Source organism: Pteropus medius, unplaced genomic scaffold (assembly GCF_902729225.1).
Source record: "Pteropus medius unplaced genomic scaffold, Ma_sr-lr_union100, whole genome shotgun sequence".
In the NCBI taxonomy this organism is placed as follows: Eukaryota; Metazoa; Chordata; class Mammalia; order Chiroptera; family Pteropodidae; genus Pteropus; species Pteropus medius.
Genome location: NW_024356249.1, coordinates 9,190,401 through 9,213,162, shown reverse-complemented (window position 1 = coordinate 9,213,162; position 22,762 = coordinate 9,190,401). Strand labels below are relative to the sequence as shown.

Genomic DNA, 22,762 nt, shown 5'->3' with positions numbered 1-22,762 from the left:
CTGGCCTCTCCTATTAGTATAATTTTATCCAGCACTGTGGGACTTTCCTATTTACTCAAAAAACATTATTTAAATACAGTGTTGAGCAATATGATACCTTTGGCACGGAGTTTTCCAGCCTGAGGAGCAAGTTCTTGATCTTATAATATGGGAGGCTTGGCCTTTATCACTCAAAAGGAATGGAAGAGGCATGGTCAGGGGCCCGCCTGTCTATCAACAGAGTTGCAAAGCTGCTTGGGAATTGCACTAGCATTTTTGAGGACATGAGTCTGCCGCAGACTCCTTATAAATACAGCTTGACTCAGCGATTGTGTGACTGATACCCTTGGGACATGAAGTGGATACTGCTCTTTGGGGTCCTTATTGGGCCCAGCATCTGTGGCCGAGAAAAGTTTTTGGGGTAAGTTCCTTGTGGACTTATTATTACTTGTTTAGTTCAGTGATAATGAGAGTCAAATGAATTTGGAAATGAATGGCTGATTGTACTTCAAGCAGTGTGGCACTGGGAAGGAAGGCCTGGGATCCTGTCCCAGCTCTGCCCCATGTCAGCCTGGACAAATTATTTCTCTCAGGCTTGATTTTACCTGTGAAATCAGGGGCAGGTGGTCTCCGCAGCCACTCCCCAGTTCCCTAATCTCCTGCCAATTCTTCTTCCTAGTTCTTACTTGTAAGGTCCGTTCCAGGTATCTCCTACTTTCTTCTGTATTTACAATGACCGAGAATTACCAGAAATTGTTTCAAATGTCTGTCGTGCTTACAGGAAAACCTGAGTCTTAGGCTTTTTGGTTTCACTTCTCCATTAACGTTGCAGGCTTAGTAGTGCTGGTGCTTTCTCATCAATGTCTGGGACATGGAGACTTGATAGGTCTTGCCTAGCCACAGCTATGAAAGTTGACACGCAAGGGGACACCTGTACACCTGTGTACACACATGCTCTGCGTGCTCCACACAGAATGCTCTGTGGGTTGATAAGGAGAGGACATTCGGGAGGTCGGCAAGATAAAAGACGCCATGGTACCCTGCCAGAAGATTGAACTCTAATAACTCATTACTGCATGATGCTTTGCTATTTGCAAAAAGCTTTTGTGCGCATTATCTTTTGGATCACACAACAATTCTACCAGGCGGTCGTGTTATTTTCCTTAATTTAAACATGAAAAAACTAAGCCTTAGAAAGGTTAAGAAACCCATCCAGGGCCACTTAGCTGGTAAGCAGGGGAGCTAGAACGCTGAATGCAAAACCCATATGTTTTTGCTGTAGCACAAGGTAATCTCCAGATAGAATCCTACATCTCACTGATCTATCTGTATCCATCGGTTTATTCTCTATTATACTATCTGGTTAAGGGGACTTTGGGGTTGTTTATGGAGGTAATTATAGTGGTTCCCCCTTATCTGCAGGGGAACCACTGGAGAGGGGAACCAAGACCCCAGTGGAGCTCTGTATATACTAGTTTTTTTTCCTTATGATAAAATTTAATTTATAAATCTGGCACAGGAAGCGATTAACGATAATAACTAATAATAAAATAGAATAGTTATAACAGTATACTATAATTAAAGTTACGTGAATGTGGTCTCTCTCTCTCTCGCTAAATATCTTATTGTACTGGTCTCACCCTTCTTATGAGATGGTACAGTGCCTACGTGAGGCGATGAAATGAGGTACTCAGAATGGTGTGTAATTTAAAACTTAGGAATTGTTTATTTCTGAAAATTTTCATTTAATATTTTTCACCTCATTGACCTCAGGTTACTGAAACCACGGAAAGCAAAACCGCGGATAAGGGAGAACGACTGTGCTTACATGAGGCTGAGTAGTTTTCCTGGTGATGACGTCTGTTCACACCTGGTCTCGACTGCCAAATAGCTCAAAGGAGTTAGGCGTAGCAGGTGGCCAGGGAAGGCGATTTTTCCACAGGCAGCTCGGCAGTCGGTGTGTAATAACTGCGCTCGCTGCTGTGTGGGCTGACACATGCAGCTGTCAGGCTCCCACTGCAGCTATCCACATGGCTGGCAAATCTTTATTTCTCAGGATACAGACTTGTCTTATAATGCAGCAGGCATCTGGGTTGAGACAGCTTGCCTGAGCCCTGGAGCGCTCGCCACAGGAGTGTACACAGAAGGGCTGTGTGCCTGGGCTAATTACAGATGGTTTTAACCATTAGTGTCATCTTCACCCTCAAATCTGGTCTCATCCCATATCAGGGAACCCAGCAAAGGTGGTCGAATCCTTCCTGGGGTCTATAGATGTGTCCCAGAAGGTAAATTTTTAGAGTGAGGGGAAGCTGGATTCTGGCATTTGAGAGGCTGGGGAGCCAAGACACAGGTCAGCTTGGAGGGGGTACAGTGCTGATGGAGATGAAGATGATGATTTCCCCTCAAATTCCCCACTCCTGTCTCCATTGCTTCCATCTGACTCACCTACATCCCAGTCTCTCTCACTCTGCTAAGTGTCTTCTGCCCTGGTCTTCAGCCATCTTAAGGATGGGACAGTGGCCAAGATGCCTAGAGGTGTAGGGCAGGCAGAGAACAGGAAGTAGTTGCAGAACTGGTTGTAGCACCAGCAGTAGCTGGCAGGCATTTAAGAGTTCTGTGAAATCATCTCTCAGTATTTGTGGTGGCTGCTAAGCCTGGCTGGGGATGCAGGGGAGAAGGGTGCAAAGACCAGGCCACTAGGCCTCCCACATGGTACAAGAGGGAGGGAACTCAGCGCCAAGATGACTATTGACTGTCCAGGACATGGGGCAAGTGTGAGAGAGTAAGGGGCATCACCAACTATTGCATAGGCAGCAGCTGGACAGCCCTGGGTATTGGAGAGGGCCAGAGTTAAGAAGAGCTATATGAACACCTTTGTGGACTAGGAGCGGTGAGCGTGGCAATCTGCAAATCCCATCGTATTTCCCCTCCCAGGCCAATCTTTCGTCAGAACAAGCTTAAGGTCTTTGCATGGATTTCCAGATGGTGAAGACAGGTTGTGTTCAGCCACCGACACTTTGCTTCCAGGTTTTGATGGACTTACGTTCATGAGAATAATGTTCGACAACTCCCCCTCCCCAATTTTAGCACTGCCTGAAGACTGTCGCTAATTTTGCCTCCTCTGGGTAGAGAAAACCTCATGGGCAATGGGAGTTGTTCCTAAAGTCTGGGTGGGAGATTGCCAGGCAACTAAGGAAAAGGGATAGGTGTCCAGGCCGAGGGAACAGCATAAGCAAAGGCTTAGAAGGGCAAAGCATGGTGAATTTGGGATTTCATTGAGTCAAGAGGGTACAGGAGGGAGAGGTGGGGGAGAGACAGATGAGGAAGGACTGGACCCTACACCAACCCTTTGTGGATGTAAAAACGTCCAAACCTGTAGAGAACAACTGTATTTATAAGAGTTTATTTGAGCCAAACAGACGACGTGCTTCACAGAATGACATTTTGCAGTTTCTTTTGTACATTTGGAGTTAAGGAGGGAAGGTAAAGAAGGTTACGTGAAGGTGGGGGTTACCGGATAGTTAAAAAGATCATGTCCTCCCCCCTTGAATCAGGGTCTGAAAAAGAGGCATTTCAAAGGTATGTTAACCTAGATGCACGAGAACAATGGAAGGGCTTTGCTTAAGGCAGAAGGTAAACCTTTTATAGGCCTGGGACCTGACGACCTACCATGTCCTGCTCAGTTAGGCATTTATGATCGGATCACCCTGAGAGGTGATTTTTGGCTGGATTTATTACAGAGCCCTTTTTTTGGTCCACATCTTCCACACTGCTTTTCTGAATGCTACAGCTGTCTATCTAACCTCTGTAGCTGGGCTGATTAGGGCATGATGAAGTGGGCTGTGAATTTAATTATCCTCACGGCCAGTGACATTCACCGTGTTCCACTGTCGTGGACTGTGCTCAGGAGTATGGAAGTTCTCTTGTGAGGTTACTACTTTGGGAAAAGTAAAATGAATGTGAATGTGCAACATGATTTTCATACTCCTGAGAGCTCTTTATTCTTATATTCCTCTTTTTTCTCTTCCTATTTTTTTCTCCTCCCCTGCTTCTTTGTGATTGCTCTTGTCAGTGCTGTATTTTACAAATGCCTAATTTGGCCAGTATCAGTGCATAGGCGCTTTCTAGAACACCGCTTCTAAGACGTTTTTTTTTTTTTTTCCTGGCGTGTTGGGGGCGGGTTGTGACAGAGCATGAATTTGGCAGATGCACCCTGGTGCTCAGCCAGGAGTAAGGATTTCCCTTCTGTTTTAAACCCTTCCCTTTTTGTGTGAGGCTGCCGGCCTGTGTTCGGGAAATGGCGGTTTGACTCCCCATCTTCCCGAGGCTGCGGTCCAACTCCTGGCAAGCCTGTTGAGTTCAGACTGGGGCCTGCCTGGCTAGTGCTTCTCCACTGCGGCCCCAGGGGCACCATGGATACAGTCAGCTGCCCACTTTCCACGACCCCGTGGAGACCAGACGAGCTGGGAGAAAATGAACCTTTGGGACGGGCATTTCCTCCAGACCTGCCACCTGCGATGAGAACAAGTCTTCAGTGGCTCTTGCCTCCTTGGGTCTGGACTAGATCCCTCAGAGATCCCCCAAAACCTCTCAGAACAAAGTTACACCCTGAGAGTCCATCCGGATTGAGCTGGTTTTCTAATGAGGAGATGCTGATCTGCAACGTGAGGCTGCACGTTTAGTTCCCTGTGACAGAGCCATTTTCTCTGTCAACAGGTCCTTCAGCCCACAGCCCTCTCCAGCAGCTCTTCCTGCATTCATTCGTGTCAAAGGGATGACGCATGTGACAGCGTCGAGTGCGGATTCATTCGGGCTGTCACCTAGCAACGGCTTAATGGCTCCCCTGGCTACTTGAGCCGACTGAAAGCACAAAGGCAGCTTTTCAGGCTCGGCCTTCTCCCACCCACACACAGGACTTCGGGGGCCTCTACCCCTGCCGCTGCCGGGGATGCTAAATAGTGTATACGAAGCGAGTGCAGGACAAATAACAAAGGGGGGCTCGAGACTGGCCGGCTCCCTCTGGCCCTCTCTGGGACCCCTTGGGCAGACTGAATCCCAAATTTAGCCTCAGCACCTTGGCCCTTATCATAATTCAAATTTTTATAGGGTTCTGGAGCTGGATGAGATCAAAAGAGCACCCAGCCTCTCCCCTTTTGCTAAGAGGAAAATAGCTAACCCTTCAAGGACGGAGAGTCTGTTCTCTTTTCCAGCTCTTTCCAGGACGGACCTTGGGCCAGAGTTTCAGTTCTAGCCCCTGACAGTGAAGAAGTGCTTCTTTATGTCTTGAGTTAGCTTTGCGTGTAACTCAGGAACATTCCTTTCTGCGAAGTATATATGTTTTTCATTATAAAGTAATATGACCACATTACAGAAAACAGATACAAGGGAAAAAAAGTCAGTCATCCATAATCCCACGACCCGAACATAAGCACTGTCAGCATTTGCTGTATTTCCGTTGTCTGTTTTTCTTCCAGTGCATCTGCTTTTTCCATACTTGTGATCATGGCATACATACAATTTTGTGTCCTGCTCTTTCACTTAATATTTCCTTTAAAGTTATACCATAAGCACTTTTTCATATTTGCCACGTAGTCTTGTTTTTAATGGCTATACATTATAACCAAAGACTAGACCGTTTCCTCTCATTCAGCCCAGTTATGTCTGGGATAGGAGGCTTGGGGTTTATTTGCCAGCCGAAAGCTCACCATTATCTTTTGCTTTTTTTTTTTTTTTCCCCTCCAGGGACCAAGTGTTTAGGATTAACGTCAGAAATGGAGACGAGATCAGCAAACTAAATCAGGTAGTGAATTCAGACAACTTTAAGGTACCTGGTTCTTTCCAGTCCCCCTGGGGATCTTCTAACTTTGGTGGGAAAAGACTTGCATACTGGCGTTATCGCTGAAGAGTTTTTGTGTGTAACCCTGTACTGGTCAACGTGCCTTTCCCTTTTTTTTTTCCTTTTTCGTTTTTTTTCAACATGCCTGTCCGTGGTTGAGAGGGTTTTTGGGGGAAAAGTGCTATAGATCATAGCAGTGCTGTTCTGGGAGACAGGCAGCCTCAGCAGTGAGCTCCATCTCTCTCTCTCTGCCGTTGACTTTTTATTTCTTGGGCATTGCTGGGTATTGCCTGCTGGGCAGGCCTGACCAGAAAAAATTGTGAAATGGGCAAAGTTTGCCCTTGGGCAGAACCCAGATCCTCAGGGATCACCTTGGCTTTTGGCAGTTGTTCTAGAAAAGTGAGCTCATTGTGCTTTTTACCTGAACTGTCCTTTAACCTGGTTTTATTTCTGTTCTCTTCAGCTCAATGTCTGGAAATCTTCCTCTACCTTCGGTCTTCCTGTGGATGTCCTGGTCCCATCTGTCAGTCTGCAACCAGTCAAATTCTTCCTGAAGTCCCAGGGCTTAGAGTACTCAGTGATAATTGAAGACCTACAGGTGGGTAGGCCAAGGCCCCTCACTGCTCTTGCACAGGGCAAAGCAACAGGTGTGGACCTGAGACATTTCTAAGTTCTGGTCTATCCTCCATTTTCCAGATGAAGACATTGAGGTATATGGAAGTAAAGTTCAATGATTTGTTAGAGCAGGTTGTAATAGAAAAGGCATACAGCGGGTAGGGACCAGATAGATCTGGATCCAAATCCTGATTTTGCTAACTATAAGCTATGTGACTTTGGACGAACTTTTAACCCCTTGAGCCTCTGTTTCTTCATCAGTAAAATGGTAATAGTGATATGTACTTCATATGATTTATTGAAAAGAGTAGGTGATTAAGTGTATGTAAAATGTCTTACAGTGCCTGGTGTGTCAGAGATGCCCACAAGTATTAAGTCGCTCTCCCTTTTCTTATTTGAAGAATAGAGGAGGGGTGGAGGTTGTAGACCGGTTATAAAAAGCATCCTTTGAGAAAGGGAGAATATCACCAACAGCCCCCAGCAGAGGGAACATCACCACCCAAGCCAGCCACCATCTCACGACCTGCATTTGAACAGCAGAACGGTGTCTGGCTCACGCTCTCTTTTTTACCGAGGTGGGTTATAGACTAATTGGTGATTTGGCCCGGGAGTTTCCTGATGGCGTGAGCAGCTGTGAGCTTATTAATCATCCTCACATGTCATAGACATCTGCCAGGAACCTTCAAAGTATGAGTGGTTATAAGAATTTCTTTGTTTCTGAATGGTTTCCCAAGCTGTGTATTTCAGAGGCACTGGATACCAGATGCAGGCTGATGTCTAGAGAATTCATAGTATAGAATAACCAAATAGCACATATGTTGCTTCCAGGGAGTAAGCGGGTTTTGGATGGGGTGATGTACGTTGGGCGCCAAGGAGTACGACTTTATAGATATGTGGAAGGAATCTGACCCTCATTTACACCTTGACATTTGTACTGTTTGATATGTGTGCCAAGGGTGCCGCCATCTTGGCTGGTTGATGTGCCTAGATATGGGGGAAGTAACATGAACCTCCACCTCCGACGGACCACTTCCCAATGTTGCCGTGTATGTTTTAGGCCCTTTTAGATAAAGAAGATGAAGAAATGCAACACAATGAAGGGCAAGAACGGAGCAGTAATAACTTCAACTATGGGGCCTATCATTCCTTGGAAGCTGTAAGTGTTTCCGAACAGGTTAAGATCAAGATCATCGGCCTCCTGGATTTTGTAACCTCGTTCCTTACTTCCAGCGGGCATCAGTCCCTAGCATAATATCCTTTCACTGAGGGGCTAAAATGTGTACACTCGGATTCCTTTCTAATTCTTGGATTGTTTAACTCCCACCACACCTAAGAGCATAGTGAAACACAGACTGGATATTTTCTCCCACATGTATGCTCTTCTCAAGCAACCCCTTAAAGGAAGCCATTAAATAAATGCAATCATTTCCAGTGCTTGTAATTCAGCCTTCTTACACCCAGGTTAAAATGTTACTTATTCCAGGTAAGTAGACAAGTGGTTATTTCAAGGTTAACTAAGTATTTCCACTCATTTATTATGACTACTTATAATGTATATTTGTGCCATAATGCATTTTGGTGCTGTGTTTAGTTAGAAACCGCTTTATACAGATGACTGACTTTCAAGGTAAGCCAATCCTTCAAATGAAAAACTTGGAGCAGAATAATTTAATGTGATATTGGAACTTGAGGAATCAAGAGAGAACTAATAGAACAGAATTGCATCACGTACAATACAGTTCTCTTCTGTCCCTCAATGTCTTTTTCGTTAGTCTGGAAACTGCTAGTTTAGGAATACGCCTCAAATCTTAATTGCTATTCTCCTTCCTATACTCAACACACATTGTTCTTTATGTCTAAAGATGGTGTTCCTGGCATGCTTTTCATGAGGCATACACTTGGAGTTGTTTTCCTTCTGGATGAGAGATTATTTCAAAGGCTAGTTCCACTTCTTTCCCATGGCTGTCAGTAGCTTTGTTTATTACGTGCACTTCCAACTGCACTGCCCCTTGATCTCCATTGTGGCCACTGACACACATCTGCAAAACAGCTGGGTAGAGTTAGTAGTTCAGACCAGGGCCATGGACAAAAGTGAAGCTCGGGGGGCCAAACAGGGGTCAAACCCATGACGTCAACTTCATTAACACCAGGCACTCCCCAGCTGAGCTAACCAGTTGCAAATGTCACCCAAGACCCCGGAAACCATCCCCTTACCTGCCTGCTGTGGGAACCTCACTCTCATATCCACCGGCTTTTGGCTTTCATGTTCTGGCTTTCGGTGCCATTGCCATCTGGTTTACAGCTATCTTTTGTTCCCTGTGAGGCCTTTTGCTGTGGATCTGTGTACCATCTCCCTCCTGGCTTGATCATATTCAGTTCTTTCTAAAAACAGCTTTTAAGAGCTCATATCCTACAACAGCTCAGGCTTCTTAGGTCTCTCGTGGGAATTTCACGTTGTCTTTGCCAGGCTTTCTAGTATCAGACCCTTTTTGTGTGTTGTTGTGGTCTCTGTTATTTTTGTTGGTTTCTCAGATGAGTTTTCCCCTGATGTTGGCAGTGTGATTTTGGACCCTCATCTGGACTCAGCTTTGTGTTTTAACATTTCCTGGGTGACTCTCTTTCCTCTCATGACTCAAGGCAGGCATCCGGCTTTTGCTCCACTTTCTAGGGTCAGTGGGTAGAGTTTCTGGGCCCTCCTCATGGCTCAATTGACAATTCCTAGCTCTCAGGTTCCAGCTTCTTGCCCCACGCTGAGTCCTGCACCCTCTACTCCTGCCCTTGGTTTGCTGTAAACCCTCAGCACCTAAGGCAGATATCTGGTCCTGGCTTCCATCTTCTGCCCTCTACTCTGCTAGCTAGTTCCCTCTTCCCTTCTGGCATCTGCAGTATCCCCTTGTTTTGGATTTTAACTTGGCCGTGAATCATTTTGTCTGGCTTGCCTATATATTTGGAAGATGGTTTCTTGCTTCTGTCTGCCTTGTTGACTGCAACTCTGATAAACCCTTTAAGCTTGATTTTATTCTATATATTGATTGCCCATTTTTCTCTTCTGGAAAACTCCTTCCAGTTTGAAGGTCTAAATGTAAATTTGTTTATTTCCTTCTTTTGACCCTCAAAAGGTTTGAGCAAAAGATAGATGAACTCTATTTGAAATCAAACTTTCTTCTTTTAACTGAAAGCAAATGGAAGCATTCGTAGCCTTGATTCATGACAGCTCTTTACTTGTTCTCTTAAAGACTTTAGAGGAATTATCTCCAAAGTGGGCTACTGTATTGCAGGGTATAAGCAAGATGGTCGCCTGGGAAGGAGGAAGAGACTATTACAACTTCTATTTATGTTTCTGTGTATATTTATATTTATTATTAATGCAGCCATTTTATTTCTATCTTTTTGTTTTATAATGTACATAATATATTTGTGTGATGATATGTATATATACACACACACATACATAGTGCATGCTGGTTTTTTTTTTAACTGTTGGAGAAAGAGATCAAAAAAGTTTGGAGAGCACTGTTTCAAGAACCTTGGCTAAATGAGTCTGTTGCTAATTTTCCAGTCTAGTATGGTGCAGAGGGCCACACTTAGTGGACTATAATTATGTGGATAGATAAAATGTGTTATTCTCTAGAAAACTGTAGAAAAGGACCCTTTAGATAGCTCTTCAAGAATAAGCATTCCATGCTGATCATATTGTCAACCTCAAGGTTAGGGGGCTGGAAGAAATCATTAAACTCAGCAACATAAAGTTCACAGATACCTACCCAGAGCTGAACAGATTTTAAAAATGCCCCTGAGTTCACTTTTTCATGTTTCAGATTTACCGTGAGATGGACAGCATCGCCGGAGATTTTCCTGATTTGGTGAGCAGGGTGAAGATTGGACATTCGTTTGAAAACCGGTCCATGTATGTGCTGAAGGTAAGGCCCGTGCTCTTTGAAGAGCCTGACTGGACAGGGGCTCCTGGTTCCTTGTGTCCAAGACCCGGCTATCAGAATTCTGTTGGGGACAGCTTTTTAAGGCCTCCTTGACTTCAGGGAGGAGCTTGAGGTGCGGAGACATTTACCAGGGTTCGAATTTGGTCTGTCAGAAGGTCCCCTACTCACACATCCCGTTCCAAGTTTTGACCGAAAAGCAGGATTAAGGAAGTGCGTGCGGGGCGAGTGGGGGATGGTTAGCATTCCAGAAAGCTCTCAGATAGGCCATAGTCTTTTGCCTTTATGCCCACCTTCTGTAAATAGCAAGACAAATTGGAATAGTTCTACAAAGTCTATCCTGCTTTTAGGGGTACTTATTAGAAAAGCAATCTAGGAAACTAATTTTGGAGCTGATGTAATTTTAAGCCCAGCCTATGGTCCTTGGCTGCACAAAGCTTAATTTCCAGATATTTTTAACAGATTCAGGTCTATATTGGCAAAGGAGGTAGAGAATTTATGGTAGTGACATAAATTACATAAATAATCCAGTCAAATGAATAAAGGGGCATTTGGAGATATGAACCGTAGTATAACTGATGATGCTACGTATTTGTCGAACGCTTATCTTCATATAAGCACTAAAGAACCCGGGCTCATGGCAGTGGTTAAATTACCAGTGGGAGGAGACCTGCTACTGAGCTGCTTGCTCTAAAATAATCTTCATAAATTTAGATTATTTGCCAATCTGATAGAGACCCTGGCTTCATTAGCACCAAGCTGTGACCGAGGCCCCTCCGCCAAACCTCCACTAAAAGTCAGGAGCCAGAATCCATTTAATGCCATTTACAAAGAGCTGTAGTGAACCCCCTCTTCCTTTTTTTAAAACTGAATTCGTTTATTGCATCAACTAGAACAGGCTGGTTCATGCACTCTGGTCTCTCTCTGTTGGGATACCATTTGAGGTTTTTCAAGAGACATAATATTATCTCTAATCACACTGGCATTATCATTCACAATAGCAATTGTTTCCCCTTCCCATTTGCTTCCAACCCTGGAACAGCTCAAGCTGCCCGGCAGCCAACCAATTAAGCTCCCTGGTCACGGATAAACCCGATAAATAGATGGCGCCCTCAGGAACATTTGGTTTCTGAATTGTCTTAAATGGATTAAATGAATAGGGGCGATCTGGGGAGAGGAAAAGTGAGCAGCACTGGGGGCCGCAGGGTCATTTTCTGGTCTCTTTTTCCTTCCACAGTTCAGCAGTGGAAAAGGCAGTCACCGGCCGGCCATTTGGCTGAATGCGGGAATCCATTCTCGGGAGTGGGTCTCACAGGCCACGGCGATCTGGACCGCGAGGAAGGTCATGTCGCCTGGTATTAGGCGAGAATTCTGGTGGGCCTGGGGTGCCCCTGCAGCCTCCCACGAGGCTGAGCCCAGGGAATGAAGTGGAAAGGTGCTCTGCACAGGCACAGTAGGCTGGGGGCCTTTCATTTCGGAGAAGCAAAAGGTCAGAGTCCCTTGGTCAAGCCACTGTGGCTAAATGACGAAGTGCATTTATGACAATGAGCCGTAGAGGTGGCCCTGAAACGCTGACGCATAGCCCAGCAGAAAGGGAGCAGAGCCTCGTCAGCATCAAAACTCAGATGAATTTTGCCTTCCATCCCTTATGAGCCCCCAGGCCCTCGGGGAACTCATGCAGTCTCCATATCCCTCTGGAAAGCCTGCTTTAAGCCAGTGCTGGGCGGGGGGGAAGGGGTGGTGCGTGTATTGGATTCCTCTTCCCTACCCCTGGCATGGGGGCTCAGATTCCTAATAACTGTTATGATGTGTGGCTCTCCCCTCCCCTGTTCCCACCCCCTGGAAGGAATGAACAAACCAGGCAGCTCAGGACTCATTACTGTTGATGTCATCATGCAGCCATGTTCCCTCAGGTTTTCAAGTGCTCCCAGGGCTTTGCAGAGAGCTGTGTCTCTGATGGTGGCAGGGAGGCTGCAGAGGGTGGATGCTGTTCCAGGACCTGGGCTTCTGGGGGAGGTACATGGGCTTAGACCTAACACTCCAGCCTGAAATGGCATAGCTGACAAACTCGTTGTCTCTGCTTAGATTGTATCTGATTACGGGAAGGATCCAGCCATCACCTCCATCTTGGAGAAAATGGATATTTTCTTGTTGCCTGTGGCCAATCCTGATGGATATGTATACACGCACACTCAAGTGAGTAATACCAAATGGGCTGCTTGGAGTTGAGACTTGTTTGTTGAATTCCTTCCTTTGCCACTAAATAGTTCTATGACCTTGGAGAAAACTTTTACAAATGTGCATGTTCTGAGCTTCCTTGGGGTCTCATTTTCCAGTCATTCTCTGAGCTGAGAATCACCAGGGAATATTTTTTCTTAGAGAGAACAGTCTAATGAACTCCCTATCATGGTTCTTGAACAATTATTAACACTTTACCAATCTTCTTTTCATTTCTTTCCCTCCCACACATCTTTTTCTGACGTATTTTAAAGCAAATCCCAGACGTCAGGTTATTTCACCCAAAACTTCTTTAATATGTATCTCTAGCTGATGTAATTAAAATGAAGAAACAAACACCACACCACTATAACCTTTAAAAAGTAGTGGAAGCTCTTTAAGTCAATTTGTTGAAATCAGGATCCAAAAAGATCTGTATCTTTATGTGATTGTTTATGGCTCTGCAGGCTTTTTTATTCTATAACAGTTACCCTCACACACATATTTTAAAAATGTCATTCATTTGTTGAAGACAAGTAAATTGTCCTGTAGAATGTCTCATATTCTGAATTCGGCTGATGGCTTCTTTGTTGTGCCATTTAATTTGTTCTCTTATCTGCATATTTCCTGTGCACTGGTGGTCAGATCTAGAGGCTTGTTTGGATTCAGGTTAATGTTTTAGGTAAGAATATGATAGTCGTGCACTTCTTATCCCATCAGTGATCATTCAGGTGCATAATGTTCGTTTGTCCCACTTTTACCAAAGCCAAAACTTATTCACTGGGTTCTGGTGGTATTGGCCTGGTTCTTGGCATTATAAAGTTCTCATCAGGGCATTTTGAGAGAGTCCTTCTCTTAGAGCCAGAAGGGCTAAGCCTCCTCTCTCTGGGCTGAGAGGACGAGCACCCCAATGATCCTTCAGGCAGAACTGAGAGCAGCTCACCCCATCCATGGTATCCATCTCCATCACTGGCCTCCAAAGAAAACTTTCACCTCTCTTGTGCCCTGACCATCTCTGGATGTTTGTTCCTTCCTTGGTGGATTTTTTAGAACCGACTTTGGAGGAAGACACGGTCCCTAAATCCTGGAAGTCCCTGCATTGGTGTTGATCCAAATAGAAACTGGAATGCTGGTTTTGCAGGTAGGTTGTGGAGATGGTTTTCAAATCCTGCTACCTCTGGGTTGCCTGGCCCGCAGGGATCAGGGCTGGTAGAGAGCCATTCCCAGGCTGGCTCCACTGCTGATGCACCAAGAGACTTGGGTGAATCCCTTACAACTCCGTGTCTCGTTATTTAAATAATTTTTTTTCTTTTCTAATTTTGAAAAGGAGTGACTCAGCAATTTCTGTCCTTCTTAGAGAACGCTAACATTTTAAAAGCCATCCTAGTCTTAGATACACAGATCCATGCCTCTTCCTTATACCCTGAGCACCCCAGCTTGTCCTGGACAAGTCACTGGGTGGGTGCAAGGGCTCCTGGTGGCAACTCAGAAGAGAGCAGTTAGCACCATTACTGTGACAGGCAAGATCTTGTCCTAAGAACTGAATGCCAGCAGGTTGCCCTTAGGTGTGTAAATACTCTCCGTGGCTCTTAGATGTCATGGAAAGAGAATGAGAATTACTGAGACCTGGGTTCTAAGTTCCCACTATTTAAAAATCATCCCCACAATAATGCCAACTGTATGTCAGGTGCTTTCCCATATATTATTTATTCTTCTGACCTAGAGAGTGAATTTTATTATCTGTAATGAGACGATCGAAGCTCAGAGACAATGGTTAAGAGTTAGGATCTAAACTTACCTTGCAATTCCAATCCAAATAATTCTCTTTCACTGTTCCACAGCTGTACTGATGTTTTGTTCTAAATGTACTTCTTTTACTTGCATAGAAATACCACATTAGCCGTTGGGGTGAAAATAATGTCACTGTGGGAAAGGAGCCGATACAAATGTGGGACCGAGGACATCAAAGTTGGGTCGGATATTCCACAGCTGGGGTGGTTTCACATACACACCAGACACCTCAGGGAGCTATACTGTGAAGTAATATTGAAGACAATATTTCTAAACACCTGTCAAATAATCAAGAGATTTTAGCCGCAACAATAGATTATTTTTGGCAGTGCTTGGCCATTAAGATTCGAACCAAGAGAATGAGTTGACACCAGAATAGATGGAGTCATTTTCATTATTAATTGGTATTCATATGAATTATCTAGAGTACTTATTAATTACATCTCATTGTCAAGTATGATATTAATTATTTATGACAACTGTTAGTGATACAATACAAGGTCAACTCTACCCTTTTGAAGGAGTCCTGCCAGTTTTCCTCTTCAGTTGTGGCAGATCCAACACCCCAACTTTCCACTTCTGCGCCCTCCCCTCAATACACACACCTGGACCAGGTTCTTAGGGGCATCTAGTAGTGGCATGCCCATTGCCACTACCTTCTGCCCCTCTTCTGGGTTGAGGGTTCTTCATTTCTGTTTTCTTAGCCTATGGATTAATGTTTTCTGTTTGGGCCACCCACCACAGCAAAGGGAGCCAGTGACAATCCTTGCTCTGAAGTGTACCATGGACCACATGCCAATTCGGAAGTGGAGGTGAAATCGGTGGTAGATTTCATTCAAGAGCATGGGAATTTCAAATGCTTCATTGACCTGCATAGCTACTCACAGCTGCTGATGTATCCGTATGGGTATACGAACAAAAAGGCCTCGGATGCTGATGAACTGGTGAGTGACAGGCTGCCTCCCATCTGGCCCCAGGCCTGCTGCCAAGCTGGTTCTAAAGTTTTATAGGGAAAGTCCAGGAACCTAGGCTTGTTTCATTAAGGGCCCAGTCTTCTCTCCCTGACCTTTGGGATGTGCTATCCAGCCTGTTGGGAAAAGGAAAAAGACAGTGTCCTTATTTCTGTGTTTGCTGTGCATTCCAAGAATTACACCTGACCCCTGCCTTTCCTTCTCATTTATTTCTCTGACCAAGACGTGTGGCAGACCCACTGCTTGTCAAGAGCTGAGGGTGACATTGTGTTGGGCGACGGGGAGGTGTGCATCACTCCAATTAAAGTAGTGTTTAAGTAGGATGTAGGCCACAGCTTAGGGGTGCTCTGTGTCACCTGTGAGCAGGCACTAAGAGTGGACTGACTAGAGCTAGGCTGGCATCTGTAGAGTGACAGCAAGCATCTCCCTATGTGCTGGTTGGCTTGACCGTGCCCCTCTTCCCAGGGCCACAGCTAGCCCATAAACCTCCTGAGAGATGCAGGGCTCACGGCTAGGTGTGGACGGGACTCTGGTCTCAGGTAGACACTTTGCATAGGACACCTCTGTATATGGTAGCCTCCACCTCCACTCTGGAAATGCCCAACTCTTAGAAGGTTTTCTCTCTTGAACACACATGGCCTTCCCTTGTGTTCACGAATGTGATGCCCCTTCCCTTGGCGTTGGTGAAGATGGTAGTGCCTTTACCAGATTCCTAGCGGGCTGGCGAGCAGCGCTCCGGATCTTCGGAGAGCTTGGCTGCAGCTCCTCCGGTTTGAGTGTGTGACACGCATGCTTTCAGAGCACATATTCGTCATCTTCCACCGGTCTCTGGAAGTAAAAACTGGGCTGGGGGGTGGTGGGAGGAGGAGTTGGAGGAACCATGCCGTTCCCCTCAGTTTGTGGTCAGGCCTCGGCTTCAGTTGGATGGGAAAGAAGAAGAGGACAGAAGAGAAAATCGGGTTAGGGGCCGAGACTCTCTCAAACCATTGCAGTGCAGAATGGCTGAGGAATGTCAGCTGCAGGCCCCATTCTCACTCTGCCAATTCCCCCCTACCCCAGGACGAGGTGGCCAGACGTGCGGCCGAAGCTCTGGCTTCCCTGTCGGGCACTCAGTACCATGTGGGTTCTATCTTCACCACTGTCTGTAAGTACTCACTGTATTTATTCGTTATTTAGAAAAGGCTTTGAGAGGGAACTTGAAATGGAGCAGGAGAAGAGCTGCAAGTTACTACGCTTCAGTCTGATTGTTTTTGTTGTTAGTAACAGACCAAAGGTATGTCACACCTGTGCAGGAATAGCTGTTGCAGGCAGTCACCTTCATCAACATCACCACCATGGTCATGCTATTTATCATGTGTCCATGATGCGTTAAGTCCTGTCAGCATCGGTAGAGTCTGTGTTCCTTATCTTCCATTAAAGATTCCGACATCATGTGTTAGAAAGCTCATCATTCCACTTTTCAAAACCCACCTTTGGATTGGCAGACTGAGGTGGTGGTAGTGGGGTGGGCGAGACTCCCTCCCCTTGCTGTTGGAAATGAACACGTTAGAGCTGGGAGCTGGGTTAGGGGGCTGGCGGGGCAATGTTTGGCATCAAGCCAAAAAAAGAAAAAAAACAAAAACAAAACAGAATTCTACTAAGACCCCAAACCTGAAGATGGTCTTGAGCCTCATCATTCACAACTTCCACCTTATTTTGAGGAAATACCTTTGTTTTGGTTTCTCGGTGAAGTATTTCATCTGAGCAATTCGCTCTATTCCTGCTGAGACCTTTCCAGTTCCTGTATTCTGTCAGTCTGATCTTTAAATTTAAAAATTGAAGAAAATGATCATTCCCCAGGACCTCAGCTCTAAATGGGAAATGTAAATACAAACGTGGGGCACACAGCTCTGCTGCCTTTTAAGCTAGTGCCTCTTCTGTAAAAAATTTTCCAACAGTTGATCTACCCTCAGAGGTCCTGCAGACTTACTGATACTGTGTTTTTCCCCTCTACTATACTGCAACTCACACTCCCATCCTGCCTGTCTCATTTAGCTGCTCCCTTCAGTCGTCCTCTTCTGGGAAGATGCTCCACCCCACCTCCTGGTTCCTCCTCCATGCTCTGATTCAGCTGCCATGCTGAAGCAGTTAGCGTGATGTTGGTGTTTGTGTTACTAATTGCAACAACAATCTATTAGTTATTCATGGTTTATTATTATTAGTGTTGTTAAATGGGAATTCCTCAGAGAACAAACACATCAGGAGAGTTTCTTCACCCTCTGCTTAATTAGTCATAACTGAGTCCCCGACCAAAAAGAGCTAAAGAGACTTGGCAGAAGTCCTCTGGGAAGGTCCTCTCAAAAGCTCTGCGGGTCACCAGGATCCTGGCTTTTAGGTCAAACACCAGTTTAATTTTTTTCTATTTTATTGGGGTGATATTGGTTAATAAAATTGTATAGGTTTCCGGCATACAATTCTATAATACATTATCTGTATACTGCATTGTGTGTTCACCACCAAAGTCAAATCTCCTTAAGTCACCATATATTTGACCCCCTTTACCCTTTCCGCCTCTCCCCTCTCCCTCCCTCCAGTAACCACTAAGCTGTTGTCTGTGTCTATAAGTTTTTTTGTTTGTTTCGTTTGTTGCTTTCAGTTTTATATTCCACATTTGAGGGAAATCATATGGCTCTCAACTTTTTCTGTCTCGCTTATTTTGCTTAGCACAGTCATCTCAAGATCTATCCGTGTTGTTGCAAAAGGCAGTATTTCATCTTATCTATGGCTGAGTAATATTCCACTCTATATATATACCACATCTGTATCTAATCATCTATCAAAGGAAATTCAGTTGTTTCCATGTCTTGGCCACCATGACTAATGCTGCAAAGAAATAGGGGTGCATACATCTTTACAAATAAATGTTTTTAGGTTTTTTTGCATAGATAGCCAGAAGAGGGATTATGCTATTCTAGTCTTAATTTTTTGAGGAATCTCCATACTATTTTCCATAGGTTCTGTACCAGTTTACATTCCCACCAGCAGAGTATGAGGATTCCTTTTTCCCCACAACCTCTCCAGCACTAGTTATTACTTGTCTTGTTGACAATTGCCATTCTAACAGGTGTGAGGTGGTACCTCATTGTGGTTTTGATTTGCGTTTCCCTAATAGCTAGTGAAGTTGAGCATCTTTTCATATATCTGTTGGCTGTCAAACACCAGTTTAAAGAACGGCCTTCTCCTCCCACATCAAACATGTTCTTCTCCTCAACATAAGCTGTGTCAAAATCAAGACAAACTTATCAGATTCCTCCAACAGAAGAGGAGGAAGGCTCTTTTGAGTGTTGTCCAGGAGACATAATATTTTCCTACCTCTTTCAAGAGCCCATCTTCAATTTTCTTTGTAGGCTTTGTCAACCCTCCCTTGCTTTCCAAAAATGTAATTATTTGTTGTATGATAACACTCCAACTCCATGGGTTATGGAATCTAGAATAAATAGTTGATGCTTGTCCCTTCAAGGGCTAGACCTTTTTGTAGGTTGACCATTTTAGATGAAAATTATTCTAAAATGGATTCTGCACATTCCTGTCTTTTAAAGCAGAGTGCGTAGAAGAGATTTAAGCTCCTGTCTTTATGACTGCGTGGCCTGTTGGATGTCAGTTGTTACATCCTGAAGGCCCACTGTGCCATATTAAACTATTTAATCTCTGTGCTAAACAGCACTGGCCTTTTTTGCTTCTTTAATTCTCGTGTCTGCTTTTTAGAGTTTTATGTCTCCTTCCTCTGGTCAGACTGTACTGCTTTCGGGCTAACTGACTGTAGTGAGCAACCCTTCCCCTTCCTCTTACTGATTTTGAGCTGCTGGGGGCTTGGGAACAAGTTCTTTGAGCTGGGTTGGCTCATCAGATTGTGAGTATTCGAATGTTTGCAACAGCATTTTTTATAGTCACGAAAGACTGGTAAACATCTAAATGTCCATCAGTAGAGTGCTGGATAAAAACACATTTGGTTCATTCGTCAGTGAGACACTATGCGGCCCTCAGTCAATGAGGTGGATCTATATGTGAAGGCAATAACCTTCAAATGTTAATTTAAAAACACAGTGTGCAGAATAGTGTAAATGATATGTTCCTATTTGTGTTAAAAAAAAAAAAGAATAAATAGACTTTGAGCAGGGACCCAATAAAGTGAAGTTCATGAACTTGAACATTTTGTTCAGTGGAAGCCTTCTTGCCTCCTTTCGGAATTTTAAATGTGTTCTGAAATACTTGAGCTTGCTGTATATATAACCTCTGGAAACCTATGGTGCCACTGTCTGTTTTTTATTTAACATTTTCTCAAGGTAGAGAAAGGCTATGAGAACCACACGAAAAGTTCAGAGTGTAAGGGAGTTGAGAAGCAGGTAATCTCACTGGAACCAGCATCTCTAGAAAAAAATCACAAATAGTATTATAAGAAATAACCTTCAGGAACAATGAAAAAAACAGAAAGACCCATATTTTCATTGAGCTGGCGTGTAATATACCAAATGGACTGGAAATCGGTTGAAGAATACATGGATTTTGTCATCAGGTGGACCTAGGTTTAAATTCCACCTTTGCCATTTTTCATCTATATTTCCTTTGATAAATTCCACATTCTGAGCCCGGATGTGCAGTTTATCTAAGGAAATATAGATGGCAGGACAACAATACCTACCCTCATTGAGTTTTGAAAGAGTAAATGAAATCATAAATGTAAAATTTCCAGTATAATGTCTGGCTCATGGTAGCAATAATGATAGCTCCTACTGACATCATTATTGCATTGTTCAGGATCATCTACGCTTTGCACTCTTACCCAGTCTCTACTCTAGCAGAGTTTGGGAAGAAGCAGAAAAACAGGCCCCTTGCCTTTCCCCCGCCTTTTGGCAAAGGGAAACTCCAAGGGCCATGCTGCTTTCTCTCTTTGTATCGATTACCTCTTGCTATGTAAAAAGCAAGTTATCCTAAAACTTAGCAGCTTAAAACAATCAACATTTATTTTCTTAAATGGTTTCTGTGGGTCCGGAATTCAAGAGTGGCTTAGCTGGGTCACTAAGTGGTGGCCCTGGCTCAGGAGCTCTCAGGAGGCTGTAGTCAAGGTATCTTCCCAGTTTGCAGTCACCTAACTGCTTGACTGGGTTGGAGGGTCTGTGTCCCCAGTGGCTCCCTCGGATGCCTGGCGAGGGAGTACTGGCTGTTGGTAGGAGGCCTCAGCTCTTCACCATGTGGATGTCTTTATAGGGCTGCTTGATTGTCCTCATAACGTGACAGCTGGCTTTGCCCAGAGTGAGTGATGCAAGAGAGAGCAAGGTGGAAGCCACAGTATCATTTGTGACCTAGCCCTAGAAGTCACACGCCTTCATTTCTGTAGTCTCTTGTTAATTATACATGTCAAGTAGGCCTTATTCAACGTAGGGGGGGCACTCCACAAGGACATGAATACTAGGGGACAAGGATTATTGGGGTTATCTTGGAGTCTGTCTACCATACTGTGTTTCTGCAGAGATTGGTTTCAAGTAGGTTGCAGAGGACTACAGAGAGAGTTAGTCACAAGGTGGGAATCTCTTCATTGAGACTAGTGAAGACCCTCATGGTGTAGGACAGCCTGAGATGTACGGAGCAGGCCAGCGTTTATGTGTCATAGGCCTGATGACTTGCATAAAGAACTCAGGATCCCTAAGGAACCACAGGCAGGCAGAACCCCTGGCCCCTTCCCAGCTAATGCTGAAAGGAACTAGGCTTCAAAGATGTTTTCTCTTCTGACTTGCAGATCAAGCTAGCGGGAGCAGCATCGACTGGGCATATGATAATGGCATCAAGTATGCGTTCACTTTTGAGTTGAGAGATACTGGGCACTATGGCTTCCTCCTGCCATCCAACCAGATCATCCCCACTGCGGAGGAGACCTGGCTGGGGCTGAAGACTATCATGGAGCACGTGCAGGACCACCTTTACTAGATGAGGAGCCCCGTTCTGTCTACACTATCCTCATGTATGTAGACACACTGAAGCCACTCTTAAAGGGAGCTCTTGTTCCTTCACGTTTGAGTCATATCCCTCTGGCTTCGTGGAAAACACAGGTCAGGCCCTCTCCAGCCCCGCTTCTTGAAGTTCGGGTATTCCGGTGGTGCTCCTGAGAGAGGCGCTTCTATCACCTGCCATATTTTGGTCCTGCTATTTCGCCAAGCCCCTTGTATGCCTTTCCTGCCACGTGGCTGGTTGGGCAGGCCAAATTTAGGATCACCTCTTACTGGGCCGTATGTCTGTACCTCATTTTTAGAACAGTACGATATCGGAGATGGTTCTCTAGCCTCGTCCAGTCTAGCCAGGCTAGTGCCCTTGCTCTCATGGGGACCCTAAAGAAGGCGTTGTGGGAAATAATGCAATAGGTCTCAAAGATGATGCGGAACTTCCTTTAACTTATCTCATTCCTTTTGGAACGTATTTTTCTTTGAAAAACAAATTCTGCAGGGTTATCAGAATAGCTCGCCCCCCTTTCCTTTTTGTTTTTGTTTGGTTTTGGCCTGAATACAAAGTAGAGGATCACTTGTCATCACCGCGCCAAAAAATCCCAGATACTACAGTTCCGATCATGTTCTTCCCTTTATTATTCAGTGTAACTGGGATCTCAGAAGGGCATCTGTGTCACTATTCGTACTGCTCACCCAGAAACCCTGGATGAAATGATGATCTAATAGTAGGATTGCTAAATTATCCCCATCTGTCCTAACGGGCTCACCTCCATTTTGCCTTTTGAACTTACTTCAAAGATCTTGCCCTCGCCCTAACGGTCCTAAATCACTCCTCTGGCCCAGATCATCTCACTGCCCTGGCACATCCCCATTTGTGTTCTGGTGTACTTTGTGCTTCCCTCCCCTGTTTTTTTGCTTTTCGTTTTTTTATTTATTTGTTTGTGGTTTTGTTGGGGGGCAGATTTAAGTTGTCATCTTCCATTTTGTACCCTGGACAGTGAGTACTTAGGTGGAACAAGGATTTATCGGTCAGGCTCCCCTTGTTCCATCCTTCCTTAGCACGTACCATCTGCACTCCCCTTTTTTTTTTCTTATTTCAAACATGTCTGTAAATCTTATCCTTCTGCCTAGGATTTGTGCAGCATCTGGTGTGTGCTCATAAGCCAATAAATATTCAATACAAGTCTTATGATTGTCTCCTGTTCTTTGCCTTCACCTGAATAGAACCAAGCCATGGTTTTGAATATGCAGCGCTTTATAACATTAAAAGTTAATTTTAATTTCTGTTCGTATCGCATGACATGTAAGAAGACCTTCTCCATGAGGCCAAGGGGCCTCCAGGGCAGTGCTACCTTGGTGATTTTGCTCTGGTCCTGGGTCTAGTTCTTAGTTTTTCAGCTCAGAAGCCTGATATTCTCAGTGTCCATGTTGATTAGACTCGGG

General features: G+C 44.7%; 1 protein-coding gene across 2 annotated transcripts; it reads left to right on the top strand.

The window, feature by feature from the left end:
• Positions 1-304: 304 nt before the first annotated feature.
• CPA4 (carboxypeptidase A4) lies at positions 305-21,445 on the top strand. 2 transcript variants are annotated; one of them, XM_039861066.1, is made up of 11 exons: positions 305-400; positions 5,722-5,803; positions 6,279-6,413; positions 7,488-7,586; positions 10,249-10,350; positions 11,603-11,707; positions 12,451-12,561; positions 13,633-13,723; positions 15,118-15,317; positions 16,404-16,488; positions 21,118-21,305. In XM_039861066.1, the coding sequence occupies exons 1-11, from the start codon at positions 333-335 to the stop codon at positions 21,303-21,305; spliced, it is 1,266 nt and encodes a 421-aa protein (XP_039717000.1). In that variant the 5' UTR covers positions 305-332. The 2 variants fall into 2 exon arrangements, with proteins under 2 accessions (XP_039717000.1, XP_039717001.1); XM_039861067.1 differs by lacking the exon at positions 7,488-7,586 and having other exon boundaries at positions 314-400; positions 21,118-21,445.
• Positions 21,446-22,762: the final 1,317 nt, after the last annotated feature.

Excerpts from the sequence above, each read along its gene's own strand:
- CPA4 (XM_039861066.1), top strand. The coding sequence starts at position 333 with ATGAAGTGGATACTGCTCTTTGGGGTCCTTATTGGGCCCAGCATCTGT. Across the intron at positions 5,804-6,278 it reads TGAATTCAGACAACTTTAAG|CTCAATGTCTGGAAATCTTC; the intron begins GTACCTGGTTCT and ends TGTTCTCTTCAG. Across the intron at positions 10,351-11,602 it reads GGTCCATGTATGTGCTGAAG|TTCAGCAGTGGAAAAGGCAG; the intron begins GTAAGGCCCGTG and ends TTCCTTCCACAG.